The 24983-nt window shown below is 43.9% G+C and overlaps 1 protein-coding gene across 5 annotated transcripts in view; it reads right to left on the bottom strand.

The window, feature by feature from the left end:
* plch1 (phospholipase C, eta 1) overlaps window positions 1–24983 on the bottom strand; it is a 45558-nt gene that overhangs the window by 8011 nt on the left and 12564 nt on the right. For 4 of the 5 annotated variants that reach the window (XM_076036278.1, XM_076036276.1, XM_076036277.1 and 1 more), the window contains exons 2-16: window positions 22092–22238; window positions 20642–20885; window positions 20392–20521; window positions 17238–17408; window positions 16679–16772; window positions 14151–14354; window positions 13372–13492; window positions 11230–11401; window positions 9022–9129; window positions 5957–6112; window positions 5208–5270; window positions 3700–3794; window positions 1133–1230; window positions 834–1013; window positions 66–173 (exon numbers count right to left, since the gene is read on the bottom strand). In XM_076036278.1, coding sequence (XP_075892393.1) covers window positions 66–173; window positions 834–1013; window positions 1133–1230; window positions 3700–3794; window positions 5208–5270; window positions 5957–6112; window positions 9022–9129; window positions 11230–11401; window positions 13372–13492; window positions 14151–14354; window positions 16679–16772; window positions 17238–17408; window positions 20392–20521; window positions 20642–20885; window positions 22092–22238 — 2091 coding nt within the window. The remainder of the gene's footprint in view (window positions 1–65; window positions 174–833; window positions 1014–1132; window positions 1231–3699; window positions 3795–5207; window positions 5271–5956; window positions 6113–9021; window positions 9130–11229; window positions 11402–13371; window positions 13493–14150; window positions 14355–16678; window positions 16773–17237; window positions 17409–20391; window positions 20522–20641; window positions 20886–22091; window positions 22239–24983) is intronic. The other variant, XM_076036280.1, reaches the window with a different exon arrangement.

Consider the following 24983-nt stretch of genomic DNA (forward strand, 5'->3'; position numbering starts at 1 on the left):
ATTTATCCTTGGTTACGTGTCCTGACAGTGTGTATTGTGTGCTTGTTTGCTGTTTGCTGCCGTACCTTTACACATGGGGGGCGGCTTGAGGACATATCCAATTCCTCCATTCACCATGAACTTGGCTCTGTTAAGCTGCATCATCCTGCCTTCTGTCTGGTAATTTAGTGCAACTGAAAGGGAGAAAAACAGATCTACTTAAGGCGCGTATTTAATAATACAGTTAAAACTGGAAAAACAACAGCAGCAGAAGCTGTCAGCTATTTCCTTTGTGTTGTCTGCAGCTGAAAATGTTCCCTGTTAGCCATCCCTCCTTTCTGTGTTTTTCCTTGCGTCACCCCCATTTTCACATGTTTGTCTGCCTTTCCTTCTTGTATTTTTTTTTTTTTCCCCCCAACTATCCTGGGATTCATTAGTGAGTTGTCTGAGGAGAGAGTTTTTCCTTTTTGTGAACTGAAACTTTATTACATCTGCTCAGTATACCCTCTGCACCTCGGGTCCTATAACCCCCTTCCTCTGTGTTTCTAACTGCAGCACAACAAAACAAGAATTATTTTTCTTTGCAGAGCTGTGTGTGTCTGCTTGGACATTAATATATGCTTGGGCATTTAAAAAAAAAAGGGGGGTCTTGTGCATTCTCAAATCAGAGATATGAATTTCGACGCCAGAAGAAAAAATCATGCCTCTGATTGAATTTTGCTACTGGCAGAATCACATTTGCCTGATGGCAAATATGATTTGTTTTAACTGTGTGAGTGCACGGCATTTGTTGGAACAGGTAGATTGTTAGACAGGATATACAAGGCTCCGTGCCCAAGTGACAGTGGTCTCACCTAACTGACAGCCCACGTTCCAGTAAAACTGGGGGTTAAAATTGGACGAGTCGATGCGATAAGCTGAGGGATAAATCCGTGACAGCTGCCTCTGGTTAAAAGACAGGAACTGTTCGGCTTTGTGATTGACCAGAGACTGGGCCCTGGCCTCGCTGAATGACAGCACGTCCGCCAGAGTACCTAAAAGAGAGGCACAGGTTAGGCATGAGGAAACGTCTCCAGGGAGGTGAGAGGAATGAGAAGTGAAAAGAAAAGAGTTAGTTTGCACTTGTACACGTGTCAGATAATAAGCGATTTACCGTCAGTCAAACACTCCTGTGAGGCTACAGAATTTGTGAACACCACCAGGTTCGACAGGTCTCTGCTCAGCTTCATTGTTTTCCTCTTTCTTCCGCCCCTGAAACAACACGCAGGCAACAAGGTGATTGCAGAGGTTGCACAGCAAGCGTTAGCGAGGCTGGGTATGAGAGTCAAGCAGAGCAAGTATAGTATTTAGTATGACATCGGAACAGTTGTCTTCTCTCTCAAACACCTACGTAAGTGATAGTCTGATCAAACGGTGCTTGGTTTTCCAAAATTAAAACGGGATTGTCTTTGTTCATTAATGCCAATTAAACAACAGCAAAATGTAAAAAAAAATATAAATATATATATATATATATATTGCCCATTTTCAATGCATCATTTTGCAGAAAGTGGCTCTAAGTGACATTTGTGAATTTGCATAAACCCTCTGAAATGTAAAATAATTCCTAACATTGGCAATGCAGTAAGAGCTTACAGTAAGAATGTACACAATGGGGGAAAAAAACAGCAGAGTTGGAAGCTGTAGTGCGATGTCTCAGAAAGAGACAAAGAGATGATTTTGTATAACTTTGCTGCATTCTCGTTGTGATAGGCCTTGAAAAGTGTAGGTGCCACCATGATAAGATGAATGTCGCTTCTGGCTTCGGAGCCAAGGGTGGGCATCTGGCAAAAAAGTATGGTGTTAATGTTTCTGTTTGCAGCCAGATTAGAACGGTGAGTGCTCTGTACACTTGGATGACACCGCAAGAGTAACACGCACTGTTGTGTTTTATTTTTTAAAGCACTTAGTCTGTATAGTGGAGAAGACCAAATGGGCGAAATGACAATTTTGGGTGAATTATCCCTTTAACCCCACTAAATTATACGCACTGAACCTTAAATCTTTATTGGCAAATAGGGCATGCGAGAGGATTGTGCACCAGTGAGGCAGCTTGGAAACCACAGGAAAGAGCATCAAAGGCAAAAAGCTTAATAAAGACCAAAGCACATGCAGTGTGGCGTACGCGCGCACGTGCACACACACGCACAACTCACATCTTGCGCAAACACACATGGCCATTTAGACACAACACACTCGCAAGAATCTGTGCTGTGACGGTTTCTCGCGGAAGTGCACACATGAATATGCAACCGGGAGGAGAGGCCGGGAAAACAAAGACAAAGGCCTCACGCCGAATGAGAGAAGACAAAAACCGTGTGAATTTCCATGGTTCACGCTCACTGAGTCTGGGAATAAAATAGAACAGAGACTGCGGTGTGCGATGCAGAGATACCACCCTGCCTCAGATTAGAAACAGATGTAGCGGCACTTATTCCCAAGTATGAGATGAGCTGCACAAATAAAACGTCCTCGGCTAGCAATTGGGTTCTCCTCCTCATTAGAGAATCATAAATCACTGGAAATACGCTGAATCTACCACATTGCAGATTGTTTCTTACACCTCCGTACCGAGACTGAAGGAAAGACGGAGAACCAAATCCATTTATAAGAAGGTGCGTTTAGAAAAATACTATGATGACATAAATTTCAATAATAGGAAACTGTATTGACTATTCCATCTAACTATATCTACATTTGATCCATTCCTTGACATTTCCATTACATCTATGTCGTAGTTAAAGGAGGGAGGGTGAAATTTAATAAAATAATTAAAATCATGTTTGCATATTTGCATTTGTGTAAAACTTGCAGATGGATGACATTTATAATGAGGTTTATAATAGCTATGGCAAGAAGTAGTACTGCCTATGCTGCAGCCTTTGTATGCAGATCTCGTTTTCAAGTGACACTGGCCAGGTACCCACAAGATGTCAGCTCACGCCAAGAAAAGAAGAGTTGATAAAGAATGCCGTGTTTTCAAAAACAAATGAAGCGCACGCGCACAAGTCTGATGAGTTGCTAACAAAACTGCAAACCCAAAAGCAAGGCATTTTCTGGTGGAGAGTTTATTAAGGAGGCCTTATTGGACTCTGTTGCACTCATATGCCCGGAGAAAAAGGAATCATTTGAGAACGTGCCAGCCACTCTCCCGACCGTACTCTAATGAGGCGAGTCGAGGACATCGCTGCAGCTGAAGAACAGACTTTGACTATTTGTCTCTGGTTTTGGACGAGAGCTGTGATGTATGTGACAAAGCCCAGCTACTCAACTTACGTGGTATAACTGCAGACTTTGACATCATGGAGGATCTGGCAGCCATGCAGTCAATGAAAGAGATATATACATATATATATATATACATATATGTACAGCTGCTGCCCATATCTCTTATCATTCCATACGCTGAGCTAAAAATGTAGTGCAGTAACGGTTCGAGTAGCATGCCCTGAGGGACGACGAGGCCGAGGAGCGTGACTTAGCACTCCTACTTGCCTTTGTTTACAATGAATGGTGCACTGGATCGGTACAAATCAAAAGCACTTTGACTCCTTTTATGACGCCGTTGCTTTTTGCCTTTTTTGCTGCCCTGCACAGCACCGTACTTCCTGCTCACCGGGACTAACAAACCTCTCATGGTGAAAAACCGTCGGAGCACTGTGGATACGGGTCAAAGGTCACCTGTTAAACTGTTCTCCAGCCTCCCTGGAAGAGCGCTCCTGGCTCTCCTCCTCCTTGTCCACACTTGAACATGAAAGCCTGGATTTGGAGTGCCTCTGAAGAACACACACATGCATACGGACAGGGTATATGAGCAAAGGCCCTGAGTGGAAGGTGTCAGCTTGCTGCTTAAGTGGCAAAAATGCAGTGCCAGTATGCTTGCCTGTTGTTCAAATATACACATGTTGAACTTACACCATGCATGAAAACGCCTACACACAGACCTGCAGTGGGCCCTCTAGGGAAAGAGAGCTGAGAGCTGAGTTGAGTTCTATCAGAGATTATTCTGATAGAACTAGTGGTTAGTGCATATTAGTGGGTGTTCTAGGTGTAACATATATAATTAGAGCGAGCACGTATTGGGCAAAGCGGCTCCTCTTCTAGGCCTAAAGTGGAGTGGACGAGACGATGGAGGTTGCGGTAATTACAGGGTTTAAGCTGCTTGCCAACATGTTACATACGCGAGTATATGCGCACGTGGGAGGATGCATAAAAAGAAGGGAGGGGTGAGAGTGGGGGCAACAAGGCATGGAAGAAAAGGAGAAAATGGCCGGTGAAGCAAGCAGGGATACGAGAAATGAAGAAAAGGAAATAAAATAACCAAGTACAACTAGACACACAACACTGCCGACCTAACCCATGTATGCATTGAAATGAAAAAATTTGGGATTTGGGAATTGAATTGCTGCTTGCAAGTGAAAAACAATAATGTATTCTTCACATTTACGCATTTCAAATCAGAATTGGTGGGTCTTTGTTATCGATCTGAATCTGTATGATTAAAAGACGTACTGCAGAACATCTACTGTTGCCTCATTCTGACCCATGGTCAGTGTGTGCCTGCTCTTTATGTGTACATTTATAATTGATCTAAACTGTGTTGTATGTTTCCCCTTTTGTATTGTACCACTTCATCTAACACCCAAACCACACTCACTCTTTAATTTTTAATGGGCAATATGTGAAATACTCAAGCAGAAAATTGAGCTACCGTTGAACTTGCGTAAATGCATGATTGTGGTCTTAAATTCTCTTCAGTCTTCAGGTGATACTATGACTAACAATACTGAAAAACAAAGAAGATAGCCCCTCAGACTTAAGTCTTATTTGACGACAGCAGATAGAGCAGGAAGTTCGAACAGGTGAAGGCAATAGAGCAAAATAAAGTGAGGTATAGCCACAAATTGGAAAAAACAAACATTTGATCAAGATAAAATATTGCACCTGAATTAAAAGAACTTCCGCACAAGAAGGAGTGTTTGCGTTAAACAAGACTTTTTAGATGAATTGCTCCTAGTTTATTGTGGTTGGGCTAAAAATATGTTCTGATACACTTTGCACTCACTAAATCAGCGTTTACTATTTTGGACAAAATAAGTGATTATGTAGGCAGTTGAGAAGTGGAGTCTTTTTTTTGGGAGAAATTGTTAAAGAATCAAGGAGAAAAGGACTACCGCTTTTGTCCTCACCTTCTGTTTGAGCGTCGTAATGAAGGATCTGCTCTGAGATTTCTTCAAAACCCCTTTGGAACTCTAGGGAAAGGTGGAACAAATTCAGAGACTTTAAAACAGCTTTTTGTTTGTTTGTTTTTGGGTTTATTTGCGCATGCATGTTTACATTTGCATGGGTGAGTCACTGACTAGTCCAAACACACACACACACACACACACACACCGATTTTGAACTCAGTGAGTCATTTAAAGCCTGGCAGCGAATGAGCTGGAGAGGCTGCAAGTCATAAGCCAACAAAGTAGAGCGGGGAGAGGGGGGGCGGGGCAGCTACAAAAGAGAAGAAAATTACAGAGACAACGGAGATAGGATGAAAATTTTCAAGGCCACTGCAAGAGGCAGGATTGCCATAAAAGCAAATGAGTAGAAAAAAGAGAATGGTAAATCCAAATGTGCAACACCCAACAGACAAAGTGGCTGTCAGGAAAAGCTTCTATAAATAGGAAGAGCAGGGAATTTAAATATTTAGCATCACTGCAGACATCATTTTCAGTCTGTTTTGACATATTGGGATTCAACATCGCCAAGCCAGAGGTTCTGCTTCTGTACTTTAACTGATTTGCTAGAGGGGTTTGCTATTAGGCTACTATATTTTTGATAATATCCATGACTAAAGGGATGGCCTACTTAAACCCTCCTCACACTCTCCCTTCTTCACTTCTCACATACATTCACAACACTCTTCCTGAAACTTCGCCGAGGCCACTACCTGTCGCAGGTTCTTTTGAAGACCCTGATGTGTGGCCCGCAGCAAAGCCCGGATGCTGAAACTGTCCGAATCTTCCTTGTCCCCGATCCGAGACTCCTTCAGCAGAGAGTCGAGTTTCTTCCTGATGTGAGACTCAACCTGGTGGTGACCGTTGCCCTGTGTGAAAGATGAAGAAAGTCAAAAGGAGGACGTTGGGGAGAGAGGCTAAAACAACACAGATGGACATGGGATTGTCTTGAGTGCTGCATTACCACAGACCTGTCGCATCTTATGGGCATACCAAAAAGATTTTGAACTTTTTTGGATTGATTCTTTCTCAGTTGCCACCTTACTAATGGTTCAGTCGTCAATGAAAAGCTTGTTCATCCCCCTTTCTAATAATTTCCTATGTGTTAGGATCATACTTTAATGAGGCAACAAACAGAACAGCTGAGAAGTGGCTAAGATTTCAGCAAAAATGTGCCAAAATTCTTCCCCAGCTGATTGGTGTTCATGCTGTTCTCCTGATGATGCTGACATTATTGTCTTATGTCATTTGAGGTAGTGGATGGGTCCAAAAACAAGTAATTATCCAATCAACAACCCTCAGCAAGGAACAAATAAGACATTTGGGACAGCGGAATCCCATGTGGCTAGAGCGATCTGGCAAGTCATCCTCACTCTGGCCAGTTACCTCGTCAAATGTGGTTGTAAGGTGGCCGCTCATTCCTCAGCGGGGATGTGTTACAAGTGGGCAAGTGTGGTTGTGTGGGTCAGGCCAGCATGTGCAGGCGCTCAATCCCCCAACTTTTCAGGAACCTTGTGGTCTGGGCCATTGACATGCTTCTCCATTCTCTCCACAGTCTGGAGGTTGTCTGCGATAACCCTGGCACTGTGGGATCCAGACCTGCTATCTTGCCCCAGATTGTGAAGATATGAGACTGCCACTGGCTGCAGAATCTCAGACCAGTATATTAGAGCACTGAGATAGCCTTTAAATCATGAGGGTCTTGTTTGAAAAGTTATGGAGATACAACCCCACACGGTGATACTGTCACAGCCAAAAACTCTTAATCCATCAATGCAAACCTGCATTCAATGCATGCAGCTAGAACCTGTGTTAACCACTGAACTTGGATTTGCACCAGACATTCAGATTTTATAGTCTACGAAGCAGACACCAGAGCAAACAACAGTGAGAGGCCTCAAAGAAAATCTTTTGAGCTCAGAGATTGGCTGTGTGCTGTGTGGCTGTTCCCAACATTCGGATCATGAATCTTTGGCACGTCTTCACTGGAAACTCATCCACTTTCCAAATGTCCTGGGCATCCCACACGTGTATGATCTTTACAAATAGAATATTGATTTAACAATAATTCATAAAGACTAAGCTAATCTTATTAATTCAAGCGACACAGTATGAATCTATAATCTTGGGTACGACCTAACCTTTAACGTTTAAAACGCAACCTAGATTTTAGCCATACATTCATTGTAAGTATGTAGGTATAAATCGTCAACTTTTTGGGAAGAAATCACAAGGGAAGAAATAGATGTTGAGAAATAACAGAGGCCTGGCATTGAACCCAGCAAGGGTGTCTTATTTACACATATCTTTTGGTGCATTTTACCTTCAAGGAAAGCTGCAGACCATCTGTTTGTCCAGCTTTCGCACCACAGTACATCATTTCATACTGCAATTCTATTGGTTGGCTTGTTGGACGCATTAGCAGTCCAACCCTGAGATGGGCATTTCAAATTTCTGACATTCTGAGAATTTTTTTTGCAGGCTTTCTATGGTCACAAACTTTTGACAATGGCCATCCTTGAACATGTACTGCCATTTTGGAGCCAAGAACAAGATATCACTCATGGTAGTTATCTTTAGCCAAAATCTCAAGGACAGGCTAATGGAGGACACTTTTGGCTATTCCGCTTAAAAAGAATAATAGCATCCTTACTGTCCAGGTGCTAATTTAGTGTAGCAAACTTATATGCTTGATAGTTAATATCACAAGGTGTACGGTGAAGCAGCTTCAGAAGAGTGAGCTCAGAACTGATGGTTACTCCTGAGCCACTACAAGTGAGCACGGCGCCACCTTTGCCCCAACCTGATCGAACAAGTGAGATAATTCAAATGAAATACACACGTTGCAACCTACGACCAGAGTATTACTCCCCGATGGCAGTTTCATCACACTCCTCATGCAGTGATAAATAACGTGGAGGCGATTGTGAGAGCGCGCTGGCCTAATGAGTTCCAGAAAACAAAAGCTCTCATGTGTGGAAACCTGCCACCACCCTTTTAAAATGGCAATAATCATCCACGGTGGCATCTGCAGCTTCCTGCCTCCAGCTAAACGGGGGGAGAATGATGTCACATTTGGTTACACAACAGAACCATCTGGAGTGTTTTCCATGCTTAGCTGTGGCATGGAGGGCCTCGGCACTGCCGCGACGCAAAATCAACGATGAAAAATGTGCACCAGGCAATAATGAGCGATATTAAACAATGTGTTGGAATGCGTCGGCTTAAAATGTGTGCCTGCACGGACAAGCACTGATTATTCTGAAACGTTCCTGAAAAGGCGATTAGTAGAACATTACAAGCAACATTTAAAGTCGTTAAATGGAGCACGGCATCATTAAGAACTCATTATCTAACGGCTGCTTGTGGTCCTTGGACAGAGAAATAAATAACTTTGGATGTATTGCTTTTTTCTGCTTCTACATGAGCTAAAGACAAATGTGAAATCAAACGGTAATGTAATTATACGGAAGAAATAAGATCAAATCACAGCGTGTTGTCTTTGTATATTAAAACGTTTTAGTACTTTCCTTGACAGGCTATGAAAATATATTAAAGCTGAATCATTTATTTTACCTGGCATTACTCTGCAATGGCTTGAAGAGAGAGAGATCATCTTGAAACACCAGCTACTTTCCAACATATATATGGTTGTCTTATCTTATGTAATGAATTAAAAAAAAAATATATATAGAATGAATTCAATTTCACAGAGAGCCACAGATGACTAGAATACAATTTTTCAACATAAGATCTTTAGTTCAACACTTGTGCTCACGTTGCTGCTTTTCAGCTTGAAGTCGTCCTCGATTTCATCAGCGCTGTCGTCGTCGGACACCTCTCCTTCTTCTGCATCGGCAGACAAATAGGCGGGCAGACGCTTCCCCTGGAAAGATAGAGAGAGAGATAAAAAAAAAAAAAAACGATTGATGAGTGCCCGTTTAAGACATGAATATATCTTTATTAGGACAGGAATCCTCACTCATGTGCACTTCAAAGATCTTGCTGCTCACACATCCTCTCCGCTGTACAGCGCCGCAGACTTGAAAACAGTCTTGATATTCGAGGCAAAGCCATTACCGCCGCATTCAGGTGCACAACGGGGCACGGCGCGCACACTCATGTGTGCACAACAGGCTGCAGATTTTCTGCGGCGATCCCCGAGCAGCCCTAACATCTAAGTGGAATCCCATTAGTGAGCCACTCGGAAGGTGTGAGTGGGAGTCAAGATTTTCTAAGCTCCTTTCCAAAATCAATGCCAGACTCTCAGCTTCCCACACCGAGTCTCTCGCCGGCGCTGGCACCGACGGAACCCCTTCTTTTTTTTCTTTTTTTTTGTTGCTTAACCACTATCATAAATGGCATCCCCCTTTTCGCCGCCTTGCGTCTGCCACAGTCAAAAACCCTTTCACCACTCAACCCTCATTGTCTTGTGACTCGGTTGTCTCACGCTCCACTGGGGGATGGCAAGAGGTGAAAAGAATCTGGCGCGAGGGCAGCAGGGGGGGTGGAAGAGATGGCGAAAGCTGTGAAAAGGCGGGCTAAAGGGCTTTATGGAAAATCAATAACGCTCTTTCAGTTTTCAGACATCTGGCTGCGAAGGGACAAAGCCAAGGCCTCTCTTCCAGAGGAACAATGCGAGCTTTCTTCCCACCACAAGTCAATTTTTATCAGCTTTCTCCGGCGAATAATCAAATATATTTGGCGAGCCTTTGCTCCCTTGCTCGGTGCTGGATCGTCTACAGGTGGATAAGGATCTTCTGAACCTGAACCCGGACCTGTCAGACAGAAGATCAGAAGAGTTGAAATAAAGATAATTCCTTGGGTTCCAGTCTGTCTCTCAGAGCTGATCAGAGCTGTGGGGCCTTTTGTGATTGGAACGTTTAGCGCTTCAGCAATGGCAACTTTTCAGATAACAGATCCGATCTTCTTTTCCTGTATTTTTCAAATACCACAAGTTCAACACCTTTTCCAACATAATGGTACGACTTGACTTCGGCATACCGAGCCAGATGTTTTGGTAATTGGACAAGACTCATGCAGCAAGTGTCGTCGTAGAACAATGCAGCACTGGGACGCTTAACAAGATGGATCGCTCTGCGTCCCTGGTGTGTCTACTAATGATTACAATTAACACTGCAGAGTGACTATTAAGTCCCGGTCCAGTTTCAGCGAATCCAAATGACTGACTGAGCACGAATAAACAAAAAATAAATCACACTGTTGACAGTTGTTACTGTTGAGAAATCGAAATCGGGATTTTTAGAAGCATCACACTAGTCATGCTCTTGTGCGGAATACGAGCACATCTGTCGCATCTCAGACCACAGCAGGCTGCAGCATCATATCCATGCTGGTATCCGGCGCTTCCGTTTTTGAACAGTTAAATAAGATCAAGTTTTGCACAAAAAAAAAATAATGGTTCGTTATTATTCCACATAAATCCCTGCAAGATAGTAACAGGGCAAATTTCTCATCAAAATTTTAAAGGTCTTTAAATATTCATGCATGCATTGTGGTTAATTTCAGAATTGTTGCGGATAGAGGCCATTAAGATTAAGATTGAAGATTAAGTTTTAATAATATCTTTACAGTCAAGACATACTTTGGTACATTTGTGTATATTATGTGTGCATCACATCTCTGCGTCTTTCTTTACTTGTAGAACACAACGTGGTAGAAATCATCAGTCTGTTGCTGGTCATCGCATCGGCGCATCTCTTCCTTCCCTGCTTTAATTAATACACTGACCTAGTTTGGTCCTCACTTTCTCCTTTGTCTTCTGTTTATGGGCACTAATTAGCTTCCTGGCAGTCCTGCTCCTTTCTCCCAGTCCTCAGAATAGCAGCACACATGACGTGAAATATTGAGCGATAACGAGCTCTCTGCTCTCCCCGCCAAAATAAGACCAAGAAAACGCGGAGATGAGCGTTTCTCATGGATGGCTTTATTTTATTTATCCTTTTCCCAACCGCCCTAAACTCACTTTGATGAGGATCTTCCCCCGCAGGCTGTGAGGACTTGGTAGAGTTGCAGAGTCTCCGTTCAGGATGTCTCCCACATCCAGTTTGTCTCCGAAAATGTCTCGCAGGTACAGAGCAATTTTCTTCTGCTGCTGGATGCTACAGTGGTTCTCTATGGACAGGACGACTGGATACCTGCAAGACAAATATTTAAAAAAAAAACACATGTTCAGATTTCCATAAATGGAAAAACATTGTCTCCAAAAAAATATGGCTCAAGATTGATCTTCTTTAACTATGACCTTTGAAGTGGAACCAATTCTACCCGTACGATTGCTTGTGTTGCTAAAAAATAATTTTTGTCTACTTCTCTACTTTTCTCTACTCTACAGAAAAGTTGAGATAGCCAAACTAAGACTAAGCACATGCTTGAATCTTGTTGACTAATACGAAAGTGTTGACGGTTTTGCCGGTTCTATAATCTAGGGATTAGGAATTGCTCGGATGACAAGTCCCAAGAGTAAACTTTCATTCGTTCCAAGATGTGCCACATTATAGACGGATGCTCCAATTTGTGAGACCTAACGCCATTCCTTGTAGCTGTGGGGGAGGGAACACCAGCCCGCTTTACAAACCAGGAACAGGGCACCTGTTCCGATAGGTAAACATGACACGACATGTGAAAACTGATCCATCGCCCCCTGCGGGGGAAAAAATACGCTTCCCTTGAAAATGTGAAATCCCACCTGAGGCAACTGCCTGTACATAAACCAGCGGAATTTTTTTATTTTCTATTTTTTTTCCACTCTTCAAAATGGAGCGGAATCTTATCATTTAGATCTCTGGAACGCGGCGTACCGCTGGAGCGGCGAGGAACCTTCCCTGCAGGTGCCTCCCGCTTTCATCTAGAAACGGTGAGACGACTTGTGGCCACACTTGTGGCAGCGCGCAGCTCAAATGTCAGGTTTGTCAGCCCGGCGCCTCTCCCTCGGGGGACGCAGGTCTGCTCCCCAAAACACACACACACACACACACGTACAGACACACACACACACTTCTCCTTCCTCCACCAACTACCACTCCCCCGCGGTGGCATGTTTCCGCCAACAGCTGTTTAAATTTTTTACACCGCTGAGACTTGGGTAGCGCTCTGCATGCAGGAGGGAGACTGCAGGAGGAACTGAAAAGCGAAAAGATGACTGTCGCAATCTGAGTGAGAGGCACCGACGCCGCCTCTGCGGCTGCCGCGCTACCGTTGACCTGTTTCGCAAATATCACACCCAGTCGAAAACCAACCTCAGAGAGGTTACGTATTAAAACCTGAGATGACAGTGAAATAAATATGTGTAATCACATAATTCAAGATTTTAAAAAGGATGTTAATCACTACTGCATTTTATCTCTGTACTTACGCTATGATCGATAAAACGAGTAAATTACGACTGAAATTCAGGCGCCATTTTATTTCCATCCCACTTGCAAGCTGTTTCGTCAGTTATTCTACTGCTGCCTATATGTTTGAATTAAAAAGATGGCTTGAGACCAAGCGGTGGTCGTCGTCGCCACTCTGACTGAGCCAACGTGGCAGCGGAACCTGCGCGTTTTGTCGCCGCTTTGCTTGGCTATTGTTGGTCAGAGATAAACATTGGCTTCTCCCAGAGCCGGGGGAAACACTGCAAAGCAGATGGCTTGGTTAAAGGGTGGTAATTACTGCCAGCAAACGCAAAGTTTGACTCTCGCGAAAGGGAACAAATATAATCTCCAAAGTTCTTTGTCAGCCTGTGAGGGGAACCTCTTAAACATATACCGTGTAATAAAAAAAAGCATTAGTCCTGCAACTTGACTGTATTTGATAGGAGCACCGCTATGTTGTCCTTTCCCATTCCACATGTTGCCTGATGAGCTCAACGCACAACGCGGAGTTTCTCCAAACATCATTCACTAAACGGGTTTTTCGACCAGAATATATGTTTCACTTCCTTTTATGTATCCATCTCCGGCAGAAAATAGAGAGAACCTGAATTTCTATTGGCTGTTCCGAGCCATTTCCTTCCTGTACAATACCTGTGGGATAATGGAAACACCTACTTTCCATAAAATGTCACACGCTATCGCACAAAGACGCACACTCACACATAGACACACAACAGGGCGCTGGGACTCACTGGTTATTTATGAAGGCATATTTATTGATGGTCTCTATGACCAGCTTGAATGGTATTTTTGAGGTCAGAGTGTATCCGTGTTGGACCATTGGCTCTCCATCAGGACCATCCCAGCAGTCCACTGCAGTGCGCAGAGAAAACAGGAGAAACGATGCATGAATAAAACAGTATGATGTATTTTTTTGCAGTTTTTCTGACAGGCCGTTTTTTAATACAGAGCAAAGGACAGTGTGAGACTTCTGGATGTCACGGTTTCTTTTGCCGAACTGCTTCACTTTCCTCGGGAATGAATTATTCTAGTTGCGAACAGAAGCAGCTGTCAGACAATAGAGGCCGTGGGACTGTTACCGCACTGTGTTGTTGCGGCACCTTTTCTGCATGGGGAGAGAAGGCTGCTGAGTTATTGGGATTTAACAGCACTATCGTTTTTTTTTTTGTTTGTATTTTCAGGAGTTTTTAGCGCAATGCAGAGCAATAACATTAACGAGGGTTTGCGCACTTTGCAATTCTAAGCACCCATAAAATCCACCTTGTCAAATGTAATGGCACAGGTGTTGTTATGTCACGGAAAAGCAAATGTGCCGCTAATAACATTGGCTATGGCTCAGTTAATTTCAAGTGCCTCGGTAATCCACGGCAGTTAGACAGCGACAGCAGTGAAGCAGCTTCACCGCATTGGAAATGTTTAGCATGATTCCCACATTGTGGCATTTTCCTGCAGAACGTCAGAACACCCGGACCTTGTGTTGCACTCTCAGTTTTAATCGTGACGTGCTCACCCTCCACGCAACGGCAGCCGGACTGCAGCACCCAGGCGTACATGTCGGTCTTGGAGTGGGACAGGAGTTGGTCTCCGGTCAGGTACGTGTTGTGAGAGGAGGCAATGAAGTAGTTGGAAAGGGGCTGGTCCATGTCTTGGTTCACCTCGTTGTGCAGCGGGTTGAAAATGTCACACGCCGGGCTCCGCATTAAACTTGTGAAACCTGTGTGAAAATGAAGTTTGAAGAAAGTTGATGAGTGAGTCTTTTGGTGTAAACTGCACCATGTGGGCTATTATATTGTGATTTTTGTAGCGCAGAGCAGCGCTGTGTTTGCACAGAGACTCTTAAGCCAGTGACCCTGAGCACTGTTTAAATAGGAGATCCAGATCCAGAAATAAAGAATAGCAAATGCAATCCCCTGATCATGCCGCAGTACTTTGCTCCTGCATGAAATCCATACTTGTGACATGACAAAGATTTTGTATACACTTTCGAGGCAGCAAAAGAAGCAACAGATGGACCCTTCTCATTTCTGTGGTTCGCTAAAGACAAAAAATAACTTATTCAAGTCAGTTCTATGCAGCATCAAATCTTTGAATTCCAAGTTCTGCTGTGGTTTTAAACCTGGGCGGCGAGGGTTTTAAACACTGCAGCAAACTTTTGGTGTGTCATGTAGAGCACCGAGCAGGAAGGAAGCGCCCTTTCATCCAGGCAGGATGGATAAAAATGAGAAACGAATACCGAGATCGGGGTGCAAATGCAGAGAGCAGACAAGTTCACGTGGAGCAAAAAAGAAAAACAGTCCCATGTATATGAAAAAAATTCCTGCTGTAAGATAATCAACCCGGACGTACAACCTCATTGTGGTGCCACCACGCGTAACGTCAGCGTTGACGTTACGCGTGGTGGCACGCTTCCAAAGCCCTGCCGAGCACAGTCACACAGATGTGAGGAGGCCAAACACAGTAGAGGAAAAAATCAACACGAATCTGTTTGCACATTTCTGTCACATCTGCACACGTGCCGCGATTAAATGTACATATTCCCGGGCCTGTAGGCGAGACATCAAGCCTGGTGCTCTAATCAGGCGGACGCACACAGTCTTAACCTTCAAGCCTCCAACGACGAGATTAGCCCCCTCGCCAATCCTCGTCCTCCTCTCCTCCGACTCGCTCCTGTCAGATGTTCTCACTTCCTCCGCCCTCAGCCTCACTCCTCTCTCCCCAGCTCACCCTTTGGTTCGAATAGTCGCACTGAAAGTTGCACTCAGAGGTGAGCCGGAGCCATAAAAAAAATTAAAAAAAACGCACACGCACACAGATCAGAACATTTTCGCAGTCCTTCGCTTTCACTTCTTGTCAAAAAGCCTGACACGCCAGATGGAGCGTTCCACAGATATGATTTAATTCACCTATTCAATTGGTAAAGAAGCCCTTCTGAATTATTGAGACAGGGGTGGTCCATTTTTGAGGAACAACCTTTGTTGTTTTTCTCACATTAGATTTAACACTTTCTGTCACACTTCGGTCTTCTGTGTGCATTAAACAGCAACATGGAGCAACCACAGAGTTTTGATGCAATACCTCGACCGGCTGTGTAAACAGGCAGAGAGGAGCGACTCCACTTTGTCCATGCTACTGCGACTTTGACGAGCTCATTAAGGCGTTTTCCATCAGCAGTCGTGAAATCAGCAGGTTATACTGCCTAAATGCACACCTTTTATATTGCACACGCCGTGTGGTCAGAGCATCTTAATACGCAAGCGCAAGTTTGTTTATGGTCAAGGTCTGCTCTTGTGTGCACCATTGCACTGCCTTCTATGGATATGCTCAGGCATTCGTCTCAGTGTTGGGGGGTTGGGACAGAGCCAGTTGGGAGTTGGGAAATATCCCTAATGAGGAATGGATGTACAGTTCCGATCAAACAGCCCAAACATTGCAACATCCCAGCTGATGTCACCATTTTGTTGAAGTTAGCATTTGCTTCCTGTTTTTGTCACCTGGACCTGAGGCCATGTGTCTCTCTCATCTTAAAAAAAAAAAGAAAAAGAGGAGTGTTCGTGTGACTGAAAACCATTTGGATGACAGCTTTGCAAAATTAGGTCAATCAGGTCTCCCTGTATTTCATAATGGGTGTTAGACCATCCAATGTAGCGTTTTTCAATGCAAAACTGTTGATATTTATTTATTTTATTTATTTATTTATTTATTTCGTGGATAGCCCTTTGAGATGTCCCATCTCATTTTCGGGGGGGTCCATATATGCAGATATGCACATTCCAATTAGTATGTCCCATAACAGTTTTTCAGTATGCAACCAAAACAGACAAATACCTTGTAGGCATGAAGATACACGCAGTACATTAATGCAGCAGTGGTAAACAGGGTCAAAATACATCTGATTTGTGGTTGAGAATTATTGAAATAAATGATGCTGGTCAATGAATTTAGACAGTTTTTTTCTGAAAACCACATAATTACCTCTTAAGGATCAGTGGAAATGCTTTGCGGTTAAGGAAAATGGACAGAAAAATTTGGTGATATTACCTTCAATTCCCATGACGCCTCTTTGTTTGTTTTCGTCGGCGAGCTCAAATTTCTCAATGATCTCTGCAACGTGCTCTGGCGTGACATTGGTCATCTGGACATTGGAATAAACAACAGAGAGCATTATAATCTTTTCAACAATATAGTCATCAAGTCAGTCTTTAAACAAGTACTAAATGAAGACAAACTGATTTCCCCACATTCTTGTCAGAAGCCATGACAAACAGGCAGAACAGGCCGCCAACGCTATTAACGCTGCGCGTCGCTGGCGTGACAGTGAATGCAGCACGATGGAAAATTCAACCGGAGCCGTGTTTAAAAGGGAAAAGAGCGCAGCGCGTGGGAACACAAAGATAAGCCAGCGGGGGAGGAGGACAAGGAGACGACACCCAGGAGACAGAGCCATTTCAGGGGTGACAGATCGGCCTCTCGTGAGCAGACAGCTGAGGTGGAGGAGCGAGACGTCAGGCTAAGTGGGGGGAGCAAGGTCAACGTCGTGGGAGATCCGAAGGACGTGTGGGGTGGTGTGCCATCGGAGCAGATCACAGTTGCCGCTCACCTTCTGCTCGTTGCGCAGGAAGTTGGCGAGCTCGTCGGCGGTCAGGTGATCCTTCCTGTCACTGTATGCCATCATCAGCAGGAAGACATCCCGTCTCAGGGACATCATCTTGTAGAAGACGGAGAACTCCTCGTAGGTCAGCGTGCCCTGCTGGTCGTCGGTGTCAGCCTCCTGAGAGCGAGCAGTGGGGGAGATTGTTTTTTCCAATGACAGAACGAACCACAGAGGATGTTGGTGCCGTGTCAAAAATAATGGCTTTCATACAACAGGTTGGAAAAGAGGCACGATAAAGAGTTAAATTACCCTGTTTCTTCTGTTTCTTTTCATGTGTTACTTCATGGGTATTGTTATCAGGTACATTCACTGAAATTCACTTATTTAACATGGCATTGTGTTGCATGTGCGTAGTTGGCCACAGCCTGACATGGACCAGCAACGCAAGCTGGACTTCAGTTGCCGCGAGAGTCCGTGACCAGATCACCAGTTCACATGGGGTCTCATTGGAAATGAATGGGAAGTACTGGTTGTTGGGCGACACGGTGGCGCAGTGGTTAGCGCTGCCGCCTCACAGCAAGAAGGTCGTGGGTTCAATTCCGGGGCCTGGACCTGGGACCTTTCTGTGTGGAGTTTGCATGTTCTCCCCGTGTCTGCGTGGGTTCTCTCCGGGTTCTCCGGCTTCCTCCCACACTCCAAAAACATGCATGTGAGGTCAATTGAACACTCTAAATTGTCCGTAGGTGTGCATGTGAGTGTGAATGGTTGTTTGTTTCTATGTGGCCCTGCGATGAACTGGCGACTTGTCCAGGGTGTCCCCTGCCTTCGCCCTATGACAGCTGGGATAGGCTCCAGCAGACCCCCGTGACCCTGACCTCGGGACTAAGCGGGTATGGAAAATGAATGAATGAATGTACTGGTTGTCCACCAAAATCCAATGTGTTTGTTGAGAAAAAATGGGCGGGGGGAATTAACGTTCCATCCTAGAACTCATGACACCGATAATTCAGTGAAACAGCACATCCTTTTTTTGTTGTGATGGTTCTTGATCGCCAATGTGTTCCCAATTAACAGGAAAGCCGGTCAAATCTGTATTGATTAATGTTGTTATCCTCGCGCCTCAGTGGTGCTGTCTTGGCTCAAGAACATGCTGCGGCAACGATTTGTGTTGCACGCAACCTGTCATTAAAACTTTCCGCCAATATCCGCAGTCCCATAAAGGCTGTAGAGGGTCCAGTCAGTAAGAGTTGCGTAAGCAAGACTGTATTTTCACTTAGCGCTTGCAGTTTTCTCTTGGCTGGGCTGCTAGCCTCCCTTCCACCTTCAAGATAAATAAATATATCCGCTGTTGCTCCAAGACACTGAAACTTTGGTGGCTTTTCAACCTGCAATCCTTTTTTTTTTTACATAATAAGCAGATGCCTTTGTGTTGGTCTAAATGGTGACTAATAGGAACATCAAGCCAAATAAGAAAGGAAGAAAACTGCAGAACTGTAGATGAAAACTGGAAGCAATAAGCCAAAAATATTTCTCTTGTATCTGAACATTGTCATAAACTCCACATTTGATGTATGCTACTACTCCCACCTGCACCATTGTTTCTCACTTCTTCATTTCTACCTCAAATTCCCACCCTAAGCGCCGGCGCAATACCTTCTGCACACAGCTGCTTGTCTCTGCTCCTGACCTGGTACCTCGCTACATATCGCCTGAGGACATGCACGGTGCGGCTCGTTGCTCATTCCGTCCTGCCACCTCGCTGCGTCCGCTCGCTGGGAATCCAGCGACTCATATTACTCCGCTCTCATGGGGAGCCCTTCGTCTCCACACTAGATCTAATAATACCTGCTAATGCCTCCATCACGCCCCCATAATGAGCTCACTGTGGGCCACCGGGGACTCGATCTTGGAGAAAACTACACACAACTAGGCAGATAAATCACTGTGAGGGACTCTATGAGGAACTTATGGACAGAAAACAAAGAGCGTTGAGGTATTTTTGAACAAGTGCACAAGCTGTTCTGGCGGCAACATGGTGTTCTGCCAATGTTGAAATGGAAATAATGCCTTTTATAGGCGTACATCTTTAGGTTTATCTGATGTAAGCTTACATGGTGATTGTAGTGGTCACAATATCAAACAAAAAATGAATCTTTGGAATTGTAACCATTAACAGGAGCGACAAAATTATGTTTTACCCTTTAGTCCTGCTTCTCTACACAGATAGTGATAGATATGGAAGATGCATTGTGACTTCTGTTTTGGGATGTCTTAGTAGTTTATGGTCATACAGGGATGGAAACAGGTTTTCGGACACTCTTGCGTCTCCAAGTGCAATTTATTTCAATCAAGTCACCCACATGGTCCCTTCTTCATTGTTCTGTCTAGGTCTAATCTGGAGGTTTCAGCAATATAATGCACCTTGCCACACATCAAGGGCAAGTACAAGAACAACTTATTATTACTGAGACTTGTTTCCTCAAATAAACAAATAAAAACATTGCCGTTTGTCTGTTACAGCCACAACTTTTGAAACGCGAAAAAATATTTCCCCAAAATTTTTCATGACAATATATTTGAGATTGTGTAAAATTAAAAAATAAAGTGTAAGAAAACTTTTTTGCCACTACTGCATCAAAAAAGTTGCAAACTCCTTCTTTTCTGATGGGCACATCATTAGTCACATCAAAAAAGCCAGCAGATCTCTCACGTTATTGAGAGTGACTCCTGTGTTAAAAATTGAAGCCGCCTCCCCTCCCCTCACATCCGCCTGTTTTGGCCCTTTCCTTTTAAAGACAGTCTCGCGGATAAGATGAAATGTCTCTCTGTTTATCTGAACTGCACAAATTCCTTCAAAATGAAAAATGCAACAGAGACGTGACGTCACTGAGATAAAACATTTAAAAATGGGGAATCTAATCGGCTGAAATGAAGGCAGATCTGTTTTTAACTTGGTTTTAGTCGGACTAGAAGCATTAATGGGAATGTTCCCGTCAGGATCGTCTTTGATGATGCCTCAAACTGAAGTGCGTTCCTCATATGTAAGTTAGAAAATAACAAATGTGTGATGCCTGTGTGGTTGTAGTTCAAAAATCCAGTAGAAACAGTTTTGCAAGAGAGAATTTTGTGTTAAACAAGTCACTGTTACTTCATTTCTGACCTGAAACATCTGCTTGACCTTCCTCCGCGGCAGGTTGACATTCAGCTTGTGGAGGAGTTGGTAGATCTCGTCGATGTTTAGGAGTCCATCTCCATTCTTGTCGGCCTCCTCGAACGTCTGTTTCAACCACGTCCAACATGTTAAGGAACAATTCGTGTGCAGAGGGCCTCCTAAAAAAAAAATCACTCCTGCTTCCGTAGAGACAAATTTCAAGACACTGCACTTCACATAACAACGCCGAAAGGGATATTGGTCATGTGTGCGCTGCCGTTTGGCCAGCGAGTCTTCATCACTGATGCCGGCCATCAGGTAGCGGAGGCCAGTGATCCAGGTTCTGGCCTCTTCTGCGTTGGACGTCACCAGGTCCAGGGACTCCATGTGGTTCCCGTGGTACACCGTGAAACAGCAGGCCGGGTCGAAGCTGCCGTCGGCATGCCGATGGAAGATGTCCGATTGGCCGCCCTCTGTCACTTTGTACAGGGAATCGATGGTAACTGGAGGAACGAGGATGTGGGGGAAGTGGGAAAAAGGGACAATGTTGTTAGTGAAATAAAAGACACGTAAAGGTTGTTAATTGCAATTGCAAGTCAAATATAGAGTTGCAGTTATGTGTTGCTTGCAGGTGCACAGAAAATGGGTATTTCAATTCGGCAGCTCAAGCCAGTCGTCACAAATGAATGCAAAAAAGCGACTCGACAAACAAATGTGCTGCCTTTTTACTTCTGTATTCTCACGAGGTCCCCATGGGGAGGAAAGAATATATTAAGAAACGGTTTTGCTCTGTTGTCTCTTTTAATTAAAAAAAATGCAAACACAAGAGCCGTGCAATTACAACCGACTACAGCGTGCAGGATTATCAGTCATTGTAACATTTCTATGAAAAGCAACTAGTTCTGCTTCATGCCATTGATAAATATCACTGCTTTTGACTATTGTGTATTCAAGGGCACAAGTCAGACCTTAGCGTGTGTGTGGCACTTTCTGAGAATTAAGTGGAAGTAGCGCAAACATGAATGCCTTGGCAATCACATTTACACAATTCCTTCCTCTGTCTCTCATTACAGTTTGTCATTAGCACGCAGTCAAAATGTGACTCATTCGTTTATACAATTAATTGATGACTCTAATAAGCACCCTGGTGTGTTTTCTCCCCCTAACAACTAACCTTGGAAACTCCGTGATGCTTAATTTATGATTTTATTTAATTACGAATAACAAATAATACCTTCCCATTATCCAGCCTACAATTTGCTGTGTCCATTTACACTAAGTTCTCTCATCCTATATTTATATATATTTTATATCATCTCAGCCTTGAGCGGAGGTAACTTTAAAAGACCAATGCGATGTGCAGCAGGTTGTTAAGGGGGATTCAACTCACTTCCTGCAAGCTCTACATGGTTTAATTGAAAAAAATTTTAGGAGTGTCAAAAAATATCGGGAAAATATGGAACAAAAACCATGATTTCCTTTTAATTAATGCAACATACAGCTGTTTCAACATTTTTTTTAAAAATTTAAACAGAATCCATCCCCTTCCTTTAATAACATTTCATTTTCATTTTCATTATTAAGTCTGGATGTCTAACTTTGAAACATGTTATTTTATCTTCTTTTTTTTGTTGTTATCTGTTTGAAACGCATGAGATTCAGTGTGCGGAATGTCTGCAGGGGTTGCGTGCACACGTGTCCAGACTCACTCTTGGCCTTCTCGCTCTTGCGTGAGGGCTTCCAGCGAATGCAGGAGCGATGCTCATCCAGGTAGAAGAGTCTCACCAGTCCTTTGGACCCTGCCTTCAGCTTTACCATCTGCGTCCCCGACTGCATCACACTCATGCATCGCTCCACTGAAAGAAGAAAAAAGAGTGCAAACACGAAGGGTCAGCATCGTGCTGCTTTGAGGCGCCGAGGGAACAGGTGCACGGGCTTGATTTGACTCAGGAGGAAGTAAGGCAGAGTGTCGCGGCGTCAGACAATTAGCCGAGCAGCTGATGCGGGTCGGTGTCCAAAAGTGCAACAGAGACGCCACTGTGAGCGCCCACAGGGCCGCTTTTCGTGCTGCACACTGACCTGCTGCTGGAGGCAACAGAGGGAGTGAAGAAACAAGAGGAGATCTCATAAAAAGGAGACAGAGATGCTGCTTGTCTCAGCCTCTCAGGGAATCTGCAGGTTTCTGATGAACAGTGTCCCTAAAAAATGCACACAGGAAGGGGAAAGTGGGCCAGATGCACAGAGAGTCCTGATTGGACTGTCGATCTACTATTTTGAAAACCTTTGCAGGTAATTCAATATGTGCGAAGGATTTAGGGTCTGTGATTTTGTGTCTCGCAGAGTGCAAAAGGCTTATCACAGCAGTGATTTCATGATCAGCGTCCCTGCTGTTGCATATTATCCTGAAAACATCAACACAAACAATTGCTTCACAGATGAAGCCGACAACAAACACGCCTCACATCTCAGAATAATTTGTATATTTAGCTCAAGTGCTCTTACATTACTTGTCGTCACCTTCGCATTTCAGCTTCCGTTACAGTTCCCGGTAAGCAGTAAGCGTACGCGACGCGTTCTCCGAGGAGCGATCTCAGTTTCCTCTAAAGGTAAAGATTTAATTAAAGTCGCCAGAGACGAGAGATGGAAGGGGGGGGGACGGAGGGACGGGAAGGACGGCGGGAAGTGGCTTTGTGTTTAATTGCCTGGCGCCGTCCGACATCAAGACCCGACGGAGAGCAAACTTCAAACTTTTCCTGGAAGAATTTGGCAGGTAAACAGATGCAGACGACAGCAGAGACTGACTGTCAGAGATTCCTATCCTCATTAGTAGAGTGTGTCCAGTGCGCTCGTGCGCGCGTGCGCGCGTGCTCCAAATGTATTTGGCTATGCGTTTGGCGCATTTTAATGGCCGTTTGCGTCGTGTGCAAACACTTGAGTCTCGAGGTAATGAGTCGGTAATGAGTTGCACTTTAACACAACTGTCGCATTCGCGCATTTGTTCGCTGATGATGATCGACGTTTCCACGCGACGCGGCGACGTGTTCACCTGACCTGCTTTGTGGCAACTTTACTTTTCATCGTTCTCATGTTGCACCGAATGAATAAGTGAGCAAAAGGCAACAGAGTCGATAGGTAAAGTGTCTCGGAGAACATGTTCTGTGGAATTTTTTAGTCTTACAGCAAGACCCGAGTTCATGAGACAGCAGCATCTTCTTCTAGAACTCGGTGTGTTTGTGCTTTGTAGCGTCGGTCCATTTCATCCAGGAAACACGAGCAACAGTGACAAACTTCCCACCCGCATTTTTCAAATTAACAATATCAGCCACGTCTCTACAGTTCAGCATTCTGCTGGGGAAACCCTGGATGCTGTCATTCACGTGGATGTCGCTCGACGCAAAGCATCTGCACAAACAGATCCACAATTCGCAAACACACAACTCCATGGACAATGCTGCTTAAGCAGAACACGGTGTGCTCTCTCACTGCACACACAACAACAACAACAACAACAACAACAACAGAAAATGTTCCAGAACAGCCTGAAGAGCACAAACAGGAGCTTAAATTCTCAATACGGATCCCAGGATCCAAATGAGACTCAACTGCAAGCCTGGCAACAAATACGACTCGTGGATTATTATTTATCATTAACCCAGGTAAATATGCCAGCTCACAAAAAATATAGTTAATTCCCCAAGTTGCGAGCACACATTTCCCTCACTTCATCTCATTTGATGTGCTGCTCTTGTTTTGTTCAAAAATAAATAGTATCACTTATACTTATAGCAAACACTTTTAAAAAATCCCCCTTTATGTAGAAACAGCATGTTAGGATTTAAGGTCAATTTGTACAGTCATATCATGACCGTAAATAAATGGGTTTTAGCCCTTAATGCCAAAGGGATAATGGCACATTTCCTACAGAAATGTAATATCCTCATTGGGCCCCTCTACTGTTTTAATATTGCACTTACATAAAGCCGGGGTAGGCACGAGAGACTGTATGATCAAAAATAGCAGCGTTCAAAGATCAAAGCGGCTTCATCTTCCCATGATATCATCATGACATCTTAATAGCGTTTCTTTATTGGACCTTCCCGGCGTTTTAGAGGACCCCAAATACACATACCAATAAAGGCAGCGAGCGTATGAGCCGTAAAAAGACCACGTTATGTAACTGCTATCGCCTGAAGAGTTGTGTTTGCTTTGAGATGTCGGCTTGGTGTGTAAAATCATTGTGTTCCTCCATCTCGGGATGCATGCAAAATAAATTAATAAAATATCAAAAAAAGAGCAATGAATACACGAGTAGGGTCAAAGTTGGGCCTGTCATGGAGAATGTATTGTATTGTAAAAAGTTATTTTAATAACTATATTTCAACATGACATTATACAAGATTTCATTTCTGTCTTTTCGCTCTCTGTTCAGCACATTAAAGGTCCGAGATGTAACATTTGAAGAGATCTGTTTACATATGATGAAATGAAAAATGCATTTGCATGTTTAAAGATGTATAGAGTCGCTAAAAATAAATAACTGCAGTGTTCAAATGATTTGCATTTCTAAGCGCTAAGCATTTATGTTTTACGTAAAGAGTGGG

Source organism: Nelusetta ayraudi, unplaced genomic scaffold (assembly GCF_046127955.1).
Source record: "Nelusetta ayraudi isolate G7.1 ecotype Tasmania unplaced genomic scaffold, CSIRO-AGI_Nayr_v1 ptg000048l, whole genome shotgun sequence".
NCBI lineage: Eukaryota > Metazoa > Chordata > Actinopteri > Tetraodontiformes > Monacanthidae > Nelusetta > Nelusetta ayraudi.